This window comes from Vipera ursinii, assembly GCF_947247035.1.
Source record: "Vipera ursinii genome assembly, chromosome: 1".
Lineage (NCBI taxonomy): Eukaryota > Metazoa > Chordata > Lepidosauria > Squamata > Viperidae > Vipera > Vipera ursinii.
Window position 1 is genome coordinate 109,422,384 of NC_139512.1, and position 17,248 is coordinate 109,439,631.

General features: G+C 40.2%; 1 protein-coding gene across 1 annotated transcript in view; it reads right to left on the reverse strand.

The window, feature by feature from the left end:
- Positions 1–1,168: 1,168 nt before the first annotated feature.
- The window catches only part of DRD4 (dopamine receptor D4), a gene marked incomplete at its 3' end in the record, with an annotated part of 40,106 nt that continues 24,026 nt past the window's right edge, over positions 1,169–17,248 (reverse strand). Inside the window, exons 2-4 of the mRNA XM_083349803.1 lie at positions 12,978–13,090; positions 7,047–7,600; positions 1,169–1,371 (exon numbers count right to left, since the gene is read on the reverse strand). Coding sequence (XP_083205929.1) covers positions 1,169–1,371; positions 7,047–7,600; positions 12,978–13,090 — 870 coding nt within the window. The remainder of the gene's footprint in view (positions 1,372–7,046; positions 7,601–12,977; positions 13,091–17,248) is intronic.

The following is a 17,248-nucleotide window of genomic DNA, read 5'->3' on the forward strand; positions in this document are numbered from 1 at the left end:
TATTCTTGTTTGGGGGTTTTTTTGTCCTTGATTCCCAGATATTTTTTTATATCTAGATATTTAGATTAGATTTTTATAAGAGGGATTTCTTATTAAAACATGCACAGTTGCCTAAATATATTATGTTTTCAGAATTTTCATAAGGTTAAAATTTGTACTGTGGGAGTTTGGGCATACAAAAATCCAAAGGATTTTTAACAACTTTCCTGAATTTCTTTCCTGAAGACAGGGGTCCTCAGAAGAATAGCAAATATATGTCCAATGGACCAGAATTTGGTGGATCAGGAAATTCGATTTAACTGTTGCTATAACTTGTCTAGAGAATTTTCAAAGGTGGGGGGATTAAATTCCTCTCCCAGATCAGCAACCATTTTCAATACAATAGGACTATTAATTCTTGCTTACGATCAGGACTAGAGGGTGAGCAAGCATAGGCATATACTTGCCATGCTATTGTCATGTAAATTATCCTCAATGTTTTTCTGATTCCATGGCACATACAGCTTGATCAAATTGATTATGCATCTTATCCATGCCTTTGACATTGACCAGCCCACTCTAAGCTAGCGAAACGCACAAACCATTACAGTATAGCTATGACAAGCATGGTTGTTTTTTCAGACCTATCTCTGTTTTCTGTTTCTAACCCGTCACATCCTTGGCAAAAGATTCTAGGCATTAAATACCTTCTGATGGTTAATTATTTTTACAAGTGAGGAAAAATATCCCTAGACTATCAGAGCCATCAAAAGATGTATAAATTCTTACAGCATCGCTCAAAAGATACTTCTACATTTCTTTGGGGGAAAGATGCTGTCATTATTGTGGGGCAACCACCACAAATGCTTCTCTGAATACATGTTCTACTTGAATGGAGGACAGATGGCAAACCCAAATGGGGGTATTATTCCTCAGTCAACTTAGAATATTACCATGAAGTCTCACAAATATAACACATCGGTTTCGGGCCATTTTTGCATTCTCACCAAATATGAATGAACCGTTGTCCAGAAAGTAGCATCTTTATCAAGTGAAAAAATTGACACACGCAACTATATAATAAGAAATAAAGCTTTATTAAAACTATACAAAGACAATAATTGGTCTGGCTCTTTGTCCTGTGCAATGTACTCTCCTTTCTTCGGGGTTCAGTTCTAGACAAAGAGAGTTAGCAGAAGATGTGCAAAACCTTGCGGAAGTAATTCCTAAACTCAGTGTTGAAGATTGTATAGATGATAGGGTTGAGGGCACTGTTGACATAACCCAACCATGTGACAATGCTGATTACTTGGCCAGAAATGACACAGGACTCACAGAGAGCTCTGGTTATGTGCACCACAAAGAAAGGAGTCCAACAGAGAAGGAAAGCACCTTTGGAAAAGAGAGAGGGAAAAAAATTAGCCAGTTCTTCCTTGCATGTGTCTTAATTTTCTCAAAGGTAAACATGTCAATTTTGAACAGTGGCATATACGTTTTTTTAAAAAAAAAAAAGAGGAAGGGAAAAAAATATCCGAGGTTACTTTTTAGTAATGTGAGGTTGCCGTTTCTGATCTGCTTAAATTCTTTGCATTTGAGAATGAAAAAATATATTTAATTTCCCCATTCTTGCTGCACCTGGTGTCTGGCTTAAATGCACCTAGCACTGGTTGAATGAAACAACAGCAGACACAGCCCTACATCAGTTTGTATCTAAACTCAAGGTCTCTTGGGATGCATATTTATTTGTTTTTGCAAACAAATGGATACTTGAATACCCATTAACCTATTAATTGAAGCACTGGCTCCTTAGGGATCCTGGGGTCAGGAAGATACAGTGCAGCTGGTGTGTAAATGCTGTCTCTGCAGGCCCCGGTAGCACCTGCATTTACCTCGCTGGAATCATAGGAAACAGATCTTTCTGTAAAAGCTGAAACTAGGCACACAAGGCTGTTGGTCAGGCTTTTCAGCAATGCAAAAACATCTTGTCAAACTGGGCCACAAGAAACAATTTCTGGGACCCCCAAATGCAGAATATACTTAGAGAGTACTCTTGGCTTCACTATGTTTTGCTAATTTTGAGGGGGACTTCAGGGATTGAAACCAGAAGAGTCAACATATTCCAACACATGGGCCAGGTTGAACACAATGTCATTAAACAGAAACACGTGAGAAGCAGAGAGGCCTCACAACAGGGAGGGAACAAAGTTACCTCTTATCCAGCCGTTGACTGGCTAAAGTGAGTAAGCAGGTGGGTGTTGGCTGGCAAGGGACTGGGTACAAAATGTATTTATGGGTCTCTGGTATCTATGAGATTGGCTGAGCACGAAGGGAGGCTCAGCCAATCTCAATGTATACATGGTTGTACTTTGACAATAAAGGTTAATTCATTCATTCTGTGATGGAATGCAACAAGGAGGCGGATTCCCAAGAGGGAGGAAGTGCATTCCAGAGGAGTAACAGGCAACTCAGTCTGGATGTTATGTGTGAGAGAAAGAGGGTGAAGACAGCCCCTCCCTAATAGTTTACAGAGTATATTGCAGATGCAGAGTCCTCGATCTGGCAAGATTTTGTCTGCAGGGCCTGCCCCCCCCCCAAAAAAAAAGGGAAAAAAAGAACTCAGCTTGGAAGAATTGACACCATGTGTCAATTTTGATTTTAGGTCTGACCCTTCCTAGGTGACATGATAGCAGTGTTCCAATATCTAAGAGGCTTCCACAAAGGAGAAGGGATCAGCCTATTCTCCAAAGCACCTGAAGGCAGGACAAGAAGCAATGGTTGGAAATTAATCAAGGAGGGAACCAACCTAGAATTAAAGAGAAATTTCCTGACAGAACAATTGATCAGGGAAAGAACTTCTTGTCTCTAGAAGTTGTGGGTGCTCCAACACTGGAGGTTTTTAAGAAGAGACTGGACAACCATTTGTCTGAAATGGTATAGCTAGAGTTTCCTACTTGAGGAGGGGATTGGACTAGAAGACTTCCAAGGTCCCTTCCAACTCAGTTATTTGATTTTTTCTGTTATTCTGTTATTCTTTCCACTCTCGATAGCTCTTCCTTGCTCTTTATCATATTGTCTGTTCAATCTTTGCTTCACTTTCAGAGCAGGCCCAGTCTTCAGTGGGCAGTTTGGGGGAAGGGGAGCATTTTATCTCTGAAGAAAAATATTGCCTTTGTTCTAATTTTCAAAGTCCCTAAGGATAACCCAATTCAGCAGCTAACTTCCCTGTTATTCAACAAATTCACATGCAATCCCAGTGGAAGTCCTAGGTCTGAGTGAGATCTCAGGGAAACCTCGGTTTTAGAGCATTCATGAAACGCTGGCAGGTTGTCTTCCTGTAGCTGCTACAGGGCATGCCAAGAAGGTAACCAAGGAAGAGCCAAGCCTCCTTGGAAACTTGACAATGTCCTGGCGGGACATTGCAAAGCAGCTGGAGGCTCTTGCGTTGAGAGCACTTTGTAGGAAATAGCACAAATCATTTTGAAATCTGCAGTAGCAAGCAACATCCTTCAATTTATACAGAGCTCAGCAGAGCACTGCTTAAAACTCGTTTTATTCTTCCGTTATCTTGTTTAATTAGATGTGGTTCCTCTTTTCTTGCTGGAGAAAAGACACAATAATCTTTGGGGGTTGTTTGGTGTCATTTTTTAAAAAAAACACAGTGAAAATTTATTTTTTTAAGGAATAAATGGGTACATGCGTGGAGGATTTGGCCTTAAATTGAATGTTGGTTTTCATAGCATTTCCCTTTTTAATCGGTCTCTGTAGCTGGACGGGTGGGGATTTACTGTGTTGCTGATTCAGGGAAGATGTAGACCCAGTTCTCAACATGGAAAATAAACTTCTGAAATCATAATAACTTGCAGTAATATTGAGTCAAGGGGGGAAAGGTGATTTGTAGTCTGCATGGACATGTGTTGCACTTCTCAGAGCTTTTTTAAATCAAACATATCTCCCTGTGATCACATGGTTGCTTCTTTGCAGAATTACCAAGAATGCATCATGTGTGTATACACTGGCAACCTGAGTATGTGTACATAGGCTACCGGGGATTAAGGCATACTGACACCCAGTCCACTCTTGCATACTATATATGTTGTAGTTTTTGCAATATAATGCATGTTCCACTTTCCTACCTTCAACACCTATATTCACCCATGTGTGCTCTGAATATCTTTTGCTTTTGCATCTGGATTGCTGCAAGCCTATCCAGGGAAGACAGTAGAGCGTTTTTCAAATGCAATTCTTCCAAAGGGAGGCTCTGGTATGGAAATGATTGTAAGGAGCTGGAGACCTTTCATGTTGCTAATATTCAGCTGTAAAGTGCTTAATATGTCATCTAACTTTCATTAAAATGCATACAGGCTGGATGTGCTCCGATTCACACCCACAAATGGCTTAAGTTACAATGGAAAGGTTGTGCAGAGTGAGCCACTACAGAGGCAGCTCTATTCACGGACCCGAGTGTCAAACACGGAAGAAAAGAGCAAGAGCATCTACTTCTTGTGACATTTCTTGTCTGTCCTTCCTCCTTCAGCATCACATTTCCAGATCTGCAAAACCGAGCCTGCTTTCTGACAGAGGAAAGCAAATTCTTGTAAGAGGCTCCATCGCCAAAGTTCCAAAATTAAAATGGCGTTTTCATATGCAGCAGATGCCCTTTTCCATTCAGAGCTCTGACCCTTTCACTGAACTGAATGTGGCTGACAAAATCTTGGCTGCAATAAATCCAGAATACTATAGATGGCAGTAGAAAGAAAACTAGAAACTATTTGCGTTGTCAAAATGGTAATCCACTATCTGTTGTTTGTCCAGATACTCTATGTGCTCCTTTACTGAATGTCAAAGGGATTCCTGAACTTTTGTTCAATCACTGGATCAGACTGCTCTTCTGTGGGAAGTCTGATATAAGGAGGATTTGGCGGTTCAAGCGATTTAAAGGGGGGGAAAAAACAGAGGAAAAATAAAATTCTCTGGGTAGATTTTAAGATGTTGCAGATCTTACTGAAATGAGTGGAATCTATTTCCCGGTGCCTATGCTGCACCTACAGAAATTGAGAACATGTTCAGAATAAGGTATTACAGTATAAAGTCAGCTACATAAATGTCAAAATTAACATGAATCGTTGTTCTGTACTTTTATATTAAAAAAGAGAGAGAAGGATCTGAAGTTTATATTGTTTTCTTTGTCCATTCTTAGCAAATAAAAAGCCCAGCTGTTTCTGTTACTCCTGGATGCAGCTTGAAATCTCTATATCAGGGGTGTCAAACTCAATTTCATTGAGGGCCGCATCAGCATTGCGGTTGCCCTCAGGGGGTCGGGTGGGTATGGCCTGGGTGGGCGTGGCCTACTGGGTGGGCATGGCTAGAGTGCATATGGCCTACTGGGTGGGCGTGGCTTACATCGTTCGCACCAAGGGTGCCTATGGGGGCCTGGGCAGGAGTGGGACAGATCTGAGGGTCTCTGGCAGGAAGGAGGGTCTCTGGGCCACGGCCAAGGCAGTGGGGGCCGTTCCCTCACTGTTTCCAGGATGGCCTCACCGGCCACATGAAACCACTTTGTGGGCCGGATCTGGCCCCCGGGCCTTGTGTTTGACATGTCTGCCCTATATAGTTTGAATGGCACAATCAGTTTATAAGCAGAATATTATACAGGATTGAGATCCCCTATTTCTTTCCCCCCCCACCCCCAGAACAGTATACCAAAACCTGCAGCAGAAATCTGGATAGATCCCAGAGGGCATGAATCATGCATGGAGTTCAGTGCATGTCTGAAACAGTTGGTGAAAAAATCCTGCTGTCTTTTCAGATTATCCTCAAAAGATTAAGGAAGGACTTGATTAACTAATCAGATCAACTGGCCAGGGTGGGAAAAATTGCTTATCTGAATTGAGATGTCTGAGAAACTATGGGTGGATATTTTTGTGCCTAAAGAAAAAAGTCTGTGTCTTGAGGGCCTCTCCTGGGTTTGACACTATCAGGGCAGAAATTTTGACTGCCAGGGTATCTTTTATGAGCTAGCTTCATCTCTGTTTTTCAAGAACATGAACGCTGTGATACTCATTTCCAGTCAGAACTACTGCAATGGTGAAGTCTCAACTTCTGATTCATAGGAACTTAAGCAATGACCTGCTGGATCAGACCCCTGGCCTATCTAGTCCAGCAATCATTTCTCACAATAGCCAACCAACTGCACAAAACCTGGGACTGAACAAAATCTGAACTGTCATGTGAAGGTCCCTGTATGTCATTTTTATACTCCCTCATGTTTGTCTACTGCTATCTTTTGCAGTTGCTCTGATGCATCAACAATACACCTCAGAAGATCCATTTCCACGAATACATAATTCAATCCATGATAATATAGTGGTTGCAAGAATTATTTGGTAGCCTGGTAGGATGAGGCTATTGCAGTTAATAGCCTCACACTACCAGGCTGCTGAACAATTCTTCTGACTCCCATTTTGAAGAACATTGTTGCCTCAATCTATAGGTCTCCTTTAAAAAAGGCCATTTGGTTGGACTTTTTCCTACTAAACGCAGAGAATCTTTGCATGGTATTATTTTTACTCTTCAATCCCTCCAAACCATTATGAAGCTGTAGCGAAAGTACAATAAATATCTCAGTGTGGGAATGTGATGGTGGAATAGGATTTAATTGTTTAGATTCTGCCTGCCGCACATCTGTTAAAGGCAAAGGGTCTTGGAACCCAACAGTTCAACTGTTCAGAGGTGAGGAATGTGTATCCATGTGTACAAACACGCACGTATACTATGAAGGGAGTTTCAGAGGACTCAGTCTTCCAAACATGATCAGATGCGCAATACTCATTTCATCCTTTTGGAGTATCTCTCTAATCAGCCACTAAAGTGCAATTAAGAGACACCAAATGAGGAACAAAAAAAAGGCAGTTTCTGTGTCATGCTGTACTTATCAGTTATGGCAAATGTCTCTGCATGCCTGTATCCTAATTTTTTTTTAATACCCAGGTTTTACAGCCATCCTGATCTGGAATTGAGCTGTCTTGATGGTTTATGACCCTGAAAACCATTTAATGTTTTATACTCACCAACCACAACTGGAAGCACCTTCATGGCCTTCCTTTCCCTGCCATTGATTTTGGCTGGCTTCCTACCGAGTCCTCCGTTTGGTGCATATTTGATGTGTGGATAGGACATAGTTTGAATGCCATTGTTCTTGTAATCCCTGGGTAAAGTGCAATCAGAGCAGGCACAGGGGTTGAGTTCCCCAGCCTTGATATCCTCCTGGTTCTTCTCAATGACAGGTGGGGGACCATATACCTGCCTATTGCCCAAATAAATGCTACTCTTCAGCTTGGCTTTCCGAGCCTCTTCCCAGCGCCTAAGTGCATGGAATATGCCGCAGTAGAGGACCAGCATGACAGGACAAGGAATGAAGAAGGAACAGATGGAGGAATATACAATATAATTGTGATCCTCCAGACGACATAAAGATGGGTCCCGGTCTGGAACATTGTTGAGGCCAAAGATAATTGGGGATGCCACAGCAAAAGCAAAGATCCAAGTGGTAGAGAGGAGGATCAGTTGACGCAGGTCAATCTGTCGTCGATTATAGTTCAGTGGGACAGAGACAGCAATGAACCTGGATGACAGAAAACAGGGCGTCACCACGGGGTTCCTTGTGGAACCAGTTTACTTCATGATGGTAAAGCAGAACAAACTCTAAGCTAGAAGATGGAGCTGGGCCATATATGTTTCAGGTGTTCCTGGGTTGAAATTCCCATTTTGTCTCTCATACTGCCCATTCATTATTTAGGAAATGCAGCATTATTGTGCGGCTATGCCACCGCAAGGCAAACACAAAATATTCTTTTACCCCTATTTCTCCATTTTGAAATATCAACATTTCCCTGCACAAGTTCTTTGTTCATCCAATTACCTTTGGCAATTACCAGTTACCCTTGCCAATTACCAATTATGCTTGCCTGTTGTATGGAACATTTATTCTCCTCATAATGGCTCCATGATATTGCTTCTCTCCCTTCAATCAATCCATACCGCTGGTAAAAGACAGTTGCAACTAAATTGACAAACACGTTCTAAAAACTGGGCCTTTCCAGAAGAAAATGGGTTCTAATAGGTCTCAGCCTTAGTTATTTAGCATATACGTTTGCCTCTGTAAAAGACAGCAGTGTGTGTCAATCAAAATATTCCTGTACGACCACTCTTTTTTTTTAACAAGGCAGAATTAGGAAAATAAAGAGCCAGGATTTGCCATTTTCTTGGAAGAGAGAGGGGGAAAAAAGGACTTAACTTTTGGGTATTTTTATATATTCAACCTGCATGAGCCAAATCGTTTTAAGATGGTATAGTTAGTACCATACTTATAAACTCTGAGCTAGTAAAAGAAAATCTGACCTGGTGAGATGAAAACTTGTTGGTAAAAAATCAAGAAACATGATAATTTCCTAAAGTTTGAGCTGGAAAACCCTTTCTGTCTGTTAAATATATCTATCTTACCGTATTTTCCGGCGTATAAGATGACTTTTTAACCCATGAAAATCTTCTCAAAAGTTGGGGGGTCGTCTTATACGCCGAGTCGTCTTATACGCCGGAAAATACAGTATTTCCCTGCTTTGTATTTCAATTTCTATTTGGTCTGTGGTCTTGTATTTTGGATTATTTTTCAAATCAAATGCAGCAAATATTGCTATCAGCTGAAAGGCTTTGTTGTACGGCCAGCTGAAGTTGTAAATAGCAGCAATAGTCCCCAAAGGTCAGGGTAAAGTCATTTCTTTCAAATGCACACTAAAACTTCTGCTAGTCCAATGCAGTGCTCCCATATTTATTCTTCTTTTTCCTTAACGCAGACTGACTGTTACATATGCAAAATTGTTTAAAAGTATTTGTGTGTGTCATCAGCACTCTTTCACAGTTAACATTCAAGATGTGAAATTTGGGGACAATGGAGCAGATGGTGGTATAAAGTGCAGGGGAAATGCACAAGTTCCTACCAGGAGCAGAACATTTTTAGCATGTGGAGGAATACATTCAGAAGAGGTTTTGATTGAACTGATTGTCATGGCTCCAAGTACTTTTATCCCTGTACCGCAAATGAGTATTTGAATCACAAATTGGGCAATATCTTTATAAAAGATAGTGTGTGTGGGGGGGGAAGGGAATTCATTATCTCTATGCAAACAACTGAATGATCAATAGATATCAGTAAGGCGAAAATACTTTCATTTTATTTAGAGGTTATTTGGATTTTTGAAACTCGGATATGGTAGCCCAAAATGAAGTTTCCTTTAAACCAAGCACAACTCTTGATAATTTCAAGAATAATAATGTCTCTGTGTGGCTTTCTTGGGAACAAAATAGAAATGTTTTTTTTTTCTGACTTCTCCTGAGATATGCTTTCATCTTCCCAAATCTACAGGGTGACAAGATGCTTTCACCTTCTAGTCTACAGAAGCTTTCCTGGAGCTCTCTAATCCAAGTACTAACTAAGCTCAATTCTGTCCTTCCTGGGATCACTGAAATGGGCATGAATATTTGTGTTCACTGCAGATGATACCACTCTAATGGCAGAAAGTGAAGAAGAACTGAAGAGTTTCTTGTTGCGGGTGAAGAAGGAGAGTGCAAAAGTTGGGTTGAAACTAAACATTAAGAAAACCAAGATCATGGCATCCGGCCCTCTCAATTCCTGGCAAATAGATGGGGAAGAAATGGAGATAGTGACAGATTTTATTTTCCTGGGCTCCAAGATCACTGCAGATGGGGACGGTAGCCAAGAAATTAAAAGACGCTTGCTCCTTGGGAGGAAAGCCATGGCAAATCTGGACAGCACACTAAAAAGCAGAGACATCACTCTGTCAACAAAAGTGCGTATAGTCAAGGCTATGGTCTTCCCAGTTGCAATGTATGGCAGTGAAAGTCGGACCATAAAAAAGGCTGAGCGCCAAAGAATTGAGGCCTTTGAACTCTGGTGCTGGAGAAGACTCCTGCGAGTCCCTTGGACTGCAAGGCGATCAAACCGGTCAGTCCTAGAGGAAATCAACCCTGACTGCTCTTTAGAAGGCCAGATCCTGAAGCTAAAACTCAAATACTTTGGCCACCTAATGAGAAGGAAGGACTCACTGGAGAAGAGCCTAATGCTGGGAAAGATTGAGGGCAATAGAAGAAGGGGACGACAGAGAATGAGGTGGCTGGATGGAGTCACTGAAGCAGTAGGCGTGAGCTTAAATGGACTCCAGAAGATGGTAGAGGACAGGAAGGCCTGGAGGAATGTTGTCCATAGGGTCACGATGGGTCGGACACGACTTCGCAACTAACAACAACATTTTTGTTCACTAGAACACTTCATCAGGGAAGTGGTTATAAAAAGGAGAAGAAGCAGAGGAAACAGCAGAGTCCAAAAATTAGGGCAGATATTTCAGGTCTGCAAGTTAAAATCAATCTCAAGACAGACTGTGTGATATGAATGCTTTAGTGAATTAACAGCGTTATAACAAGCATTTGGAGACAAAAAAAAAAAAGAGTTCCCCCTACAGGTTTGAAAACACAAAGGCCATTAACCCTAAACTTATCTTTTGCCTTGGGCAAAGCAAACCCTACATGTGTCAGCGCAGGTCTAACCAAAGAGGCAGATCCATGGGGAAGTCATTTGAACAGGGCAATCCCCTCCATTTGAAATGTCAATACATATTATCAGCAGTTCCTTGGTTGGTAGCCACAGAAAAAAGAATTGTCTCTGCCGCTTTCTTAGTTTCAATTCAAAACCATTTTGATCATTGGCTGAAAACAATGGTCTTTGGCTGGTATGGGTAAGACAGCTTATGTTCTGTTCTTTCTGCTACTGTCCATAGTTCAAAGGAAAAAAAAAAACTTTCCCCCTTCTTTGCTCAGCAGTGACAGCATGAAAACGTTACAGTAGAAGTGATGTTCAGATTTTCTCGGAATAAAAGCAGCTTTTTCTGATTAGCTGGACAACGGGGGGGGGGGGGGAAGTGGATGGGGTTCCCAGCAGCTGATAGGATAAAACAAAATAGTCAGAAGCGACATACAGACAATAAACCACCTATGTTTCCTAGAGCTTCCCAATATCATTCTTGCCTTTATTTGGTAGGCACTGAGGTCTTTCCAGTAAGAAAATCCCAAACTGCAATTATTGTAAGAATTAGTTCTTCAGCTTCTGTTAGTGAGAAAGGAGCCGATCATATCTGAATTGCCTTTCCTGAATAGAATACTGCTTTATAGACCACAAAAAGCTTGCCTTGATAAAGTGCTGGGTGTTTTTAGGGGAGAGCATTGTTCTCTCTACATTTTCAGTCAATAGACCTAAATTATATATTATAGACAAAAATGAATTATTAGAACAAAGGTATTCTTCAGTCTGCAAACTTTGAATTTTACAGTTCACTTTACAATATCACACCTACATCTGCTAAAGAAATGAATGTTCGGATAGATAACTAGTAAAGAAAATTGGAAAAAAATATGTATGTGGATTAGAGAATTCAATGCATTTTTGTACATTTTAAAGCCAGAATGTACAAAACAAATACATAGTAAACATTCACACAGCAGATACTTATCTATCCATATATATATATGTATATATATATATATGTATATATATATATATGTATATATATGTATGTAAAGGTAAAGGTAAAGGTTCCCCCGCATATGAGTGCTAGTCGTTTCCGACTCTAGGGGCCGGTGCTCATCTCCGTTTCAAAGCCAAAGAGCCAGCGCTTGTCCGAGGACGTCTCCGTAGTCATGTGGCCAGCATGACTAGATGCCAGAGGCGCACGGAACGCTGTTACCTTCCCACTGTAGTGGTCCCTATTTTTCTACTTGCATTTTTACGTGCTTTCGAACTGCTAGGTTGGCAGAAGCTGGGACGAGTAACAGGCGCTCACTCTGCTACGCGGCACTCAGGATTCGACCCGCCAAACTGCCGACCATCTGATCGACAAGGTCGGTGGCCTAACCCACTGAGCCACCGCGTCCCTTATATATGTATGTATATATATACATATATATATATATATGTATATATACACACACACACACACACACACACACACACACACACATATATATATATATATATATATATATATATATGTATATATATATATATATGTGTGTGTATATATATTATATATGTGTGTGTATATATATTATATGTTTGTGTGTGTAAATTTTTTTTACAGACATTTTTTTAGCAGACATTTAACTATATATATATATATATATATATATATGTATATATATATATATATATGTGTGTGTATATATATTATATATGTGTGTGTATATATATTATATGTGTGTGTGTGTAAATTTTTTTTACAGACATTTTTTTAGCAGACATTTAACTATATATATATATATATATATATATATATATATATATATATATATATATATATATATATATATATATATATTTTGGGGGGATTGCTAACAAAGAATTAAAGGGAGACTGATATGCATTTCAAACTTATTTGTTCTCATCAGTCAGCCATACCCTTCTGAGATGCGAACCTGGGCTGATTTGTCCCATGTTTGGGGCCTAGCAAGGTAATCTAAATACTTAACTCAGGGCAACGTTTTGACGCAATCTCATCCGTTATCCTCAGGCTGGTGACTTCAGCTTCTTTCTTCTGGGAGAAGTGTGTGATAGTGACTGTTTTTTCTTCTTTTTTAAACTGCCAGAGGGGGTGTGTTTAAAAAAGAAGAAAAAACAGCCACTATCGCACACTTCTCCCAGAAGAACGAAGCTGAAGTCACCAGCCTGAGGATGACGGATGAGATTTCGTTGAAACGTTGCCCTGATACCTCCAATTCTATGTGGGGAAAAACCCGAATGACCAAAGATCTACATACAAACACCCGCGAAAACCTCAGAAAACATATATGTGAGAGTGTGTGTGTGTAACATGTATTAGAACTGAAAGAGTTGTGAAATTTAGCATCTAAAAGCCATAATGACCAGAGTTTCTTACCGATCCACGCTGATAGCACAGAGATTGAAAATGGAGGCAGTGCATAGCATAACATCCATGGTCATCAAGCCATCGCACAGGACCGTCCCCAAAGGCCAAACGCCTCCCTGGAACTGAAGAAAAATCAGTGAATGCATTCCAAGTTCGTACTTAAGGGTTCCCTTCACTGTATTCTTTAGCTACAATTCTAGTTGGACTCTCAGGTTGCCTCTGATTCTTTTCTTTGAGAAGATCCTCTTCAATGGCTGACACTATCAAGAAAGTTGCCAGGTTGCAATCAGGCATTCAGAGTTGTAGCTTTAAAACTAGCAATCAAGTGGTAGTGGTGGGTGAAATAGCTGCATCTCCTCCCACACGTTCCTGTCTCAATGCAATCATTCAGCCTTCTTTGTTGCTATACATCATACTAGGAGGCTTACATACTGAAACAAATGAGGGAAGGAAAGAGACAGACAAAAGAAGGAGGGGAAAAAACCTTCACCAAATCTGAAAATCAAATATCCAGGATGTGGTTTCGTAACCACATTCTGGATATTCCTGAACCATGAACCACTGTGGCTATCAAGTGTTGTAACTCTGAAGGAGAAAGATTTCTCCAGAGGAGAGACACACAAAGCCAGTGCAGAGATAGCTAAGCCATTTGTTTTTATCAGCAGCAACTGCAGCACACCTTTATAACCAATAGTAAATACCAAATCCCTTTATGATAAAAGCATTCTAGAATCTTCCATTATTACTGTAATATATGCTGATAGCTCTTCTATCTGTTTGTAAAATCTTGGATTATATTAGGAAGAAAGCAAATCACAAAGCCTTGTGCTAATATCACTTGATCCTCACCCTGTTGGTGCTATAAATATTACGTAGGGATGATGTCAAGAGAAGTGGCTTATTTACACCTTATAAACTGTAGCTTCATCATTCCTTAATTTTCAATCTGATGGAGGGGTCAGGCTAGGAGAGCGCGAATGCCCCCATATAAGCACTCATTAGGTGCCTGAAGATTATCCAGCTGTGACCTGGGATTCCCCAGAAGGCCAGGAGCAACTTTTATAAAAAAAATAAAAAGACTTTAGAGTGAGATAGCTGTCTAAATTTGCTCCTTACTTCATTTCTGACAGATTACGCAAGCCACAATGTATAATAATAATGATAATAACAATGTCAAGCAATTTAACAACATACTGCAAGGAGGTGAAACTGAAGATTGTTTAACATCTGGCAAAAGCTACCTGATAATAAAATATTCAACAAAGAGGGCAGCACCAGGCAACTAGAGGCCAATTACCTGCTTACCAACAACTTTCAAATTGCTAACTAGGTGGTGTCTGATGCAGTCCAACAGCATTTAGCTGAAAATAATCTCTTTTAACTGAGCAGAAAGGAAATTGCCCAAACAGCAGAGGAACAAATGATCAACTCCTAACTGACTAGATCATTTTGGAAAACTGAAAGAAAAGCAACCTAAACGTAGCTTCGGTTGATTACAAAAGGACATTCAATTCTCTGCTTCATGATTGGACGATTAAGTGCCTAGAAATAAAAGGGGTCAGTAGAAACATCAGAAGCTTTGTGCAAAGATCAATGGCACAATGGAAGACATAATTGCTTGCTGTTCAATGGTGATAGACTAGGTAGGAGAAGTTAATATCAAGAGAGGAAACTTTCGAGGAAACTTACTATCACCACTATTGTTTGTCATTGTACTGATTCCTCTTTCAACGATACTGAAAAAAACATCAAGGTATGGATATCAAACATCCTTTACATGGATGTTCTAAAGAAAAATATCTGAAATAGAACTGCTGCTGCTCAACCCTGTCTGTATATATACAGCCTAGATATTGCAGTGGAGTTTGGACTGGACAGATGTGCTTGCCTTACTATCAATAGGCCAAAACTAGTGAAAACTGAGGGAATCAAAATGCTATATGGAAATAACATCAAGAGTTTGTTTGGATGAAGATGATCAAATACCTGGGCATCCTTCAAACTGAAAACATCCAGCTGACTGAAGTTATGAAGAAGCTTAGAAGTGAATACATCATGAGACTAAAAAAAGATCCTAAAGTTCAAACTCAGTGAAAGAAATACCATCAAGGCAATTAACCCTGGATAATCTCAGTCATTAGATATACAGCTGGAATAATGAACTGGACTCAAGCAGAACTAAAGGTTGTGGATAGTAAAACCAGAAAAATAATGACAATGAATCATTCATCCATGAAGCAATGTTGACATATTCTACTTAGCAAGGAAAATAGGTGGGCATGGAATCTTGCAAATACACAAAACAGTTAAGAAGAAAAAAGGGCACTGGAGGAATATCTGAAGGATAGTGAAGATGATGCAATGAACTTAGTATACCATGAAGGCTTGTGAACAGAGGAAAGACCGAACATTTGATCTACAAAAAAGACAAAATGAAGAATAGTATAGAAATATGGGAAGGCAAAGTATAACAACAAGTCCTGCCGATGGCTAAGAATGTGAAAGTTAAAGAAAGAGATAGCGGGGCTAATTCTGGCTGCACAAGATCAAGCCTTAAGAACAAATGCATACAAAGCCAGAATTGAGACAATAAAAAAATGAAAGCAAATGCTGCCTCTCAAAGAAGCTGAATAAACAGTGGACATCTAATTAGCTGGTGCAAAAAGAACTCACAGACTGACTACAAACAATGGCATGATAAAGTAGCATCAATGGTACATTGGAATATCTGCAAGAAATACCACTTGTCTGCAAGCAAGAACTGATGGGACCAGAAAGTAATAGAATATGAAGAAGTTAAAGTACTCTGGGACTTTACAAATCAAACAGACAACATCACACTGCACACTTAGTAATGATCAATAAGAAAGACAAGAAAATCTGGATAGTGGACACTGCAATACCTGGAGACAGAAAACAAGAGAATGAACTGGAGAAAATCACAAATACAAAGAGCTGCTAATAGAAGTAAAACCACTGCGGCAAAAGAAAGCAAAAATAGTATCCATGGTAATAGTTGCCTTAGGTGCAATCCCAAAATATCTGGAGCACCACTTGAGCACCATTGACATTAACAAAATCACCATCAATCAATTGCAAAAGGCAGCTTTACTTGGAATAACTTACATCCTGCAACAATACCTTTAACATTAGGAAGCAACATCTGCCTATGCTAGGTCATTGGGTAGTTCGTGAAATACCAGCAATACATGTTAAAATGTCATGATAGGTGGATAAAAACACCAAATCCAGTCTCAAACATCTGGGTAACTATGTGACCAACAATAATAAATTTAAATGCCGCCTGACCCCAAGTGACTCTGGGCAGTTCGTGGAATATCAGCAATACAGGTTAAAATGTCATGATTTAACATCATCCTTAGGTCCTGTGCAGAGCATAACGGGCAGCAAGGATTTTCCAGCAGTTTCGATCATTCACAGCATCTTCAGCATTGTCCCAAGGGATATTAATAATCTTAAGACTTTCCTTAAGTGTTTGACGCCAAGTTTTCTAAAGCTGGCCTTGTTTCCTCTTTTCGCCCGGAGGTATCCAACATAGTGAAATTTTTGGATGATGGTCTTTAGCATACGTAATGTAAAAATGTAATGATTAAAAAAATATAATATTCATTTCTTATCCAAGCCTAACTCCAGTGAAACCATGACTTTGACTCATGAAGAATCAGAGATTGAGCCATCTTTCAGGGGATTTCATTACTGCAAAGTTTGAGAATTCCCAGTTTAAGCATTAGCAAAGAATATACAAGCACGTGATCACTTTTCTATCAAATGTGAGGAAGCTAAAGTGTGTGTGCATTTAATTATTCTTCCTTATCTCACTATGGAAATTGTAATGTATTGGGCTTTGTCTTGCTAATGGAATATCACGCGGGTTAATTGCTGGAAGGTTGCTCAAGCAGGGAAGCTGGCTAACGGCTCCCAGCTCCTCAGACAACCCGTCTCCAGCGCCGCCATTGGCCAGGATATGGCAATAGGTTGCTTTAAACCTATTGGCCGCTGCCTAGAGGCCAGGATATAAATTGCTGCATTTGCAGCCCTGTTTCTCAGTTCAGTTCCTGCAACCAAATAAACAATGATCTTTGCTGAACTCACTCGCCTCGTCTCGTCATTGAAGCAACGAACCCAGTATCTAACACTGGTGACGAAGGTGGGATCCTGCTCCTCCAACTGAGCTGAAGAGTCACTAGGGGAGAGGCTGAACACGCCTGGTGGGAAAAGCAATTCCCCCCCCTACGGTTGGCCTAGCACAGCCACGCTAG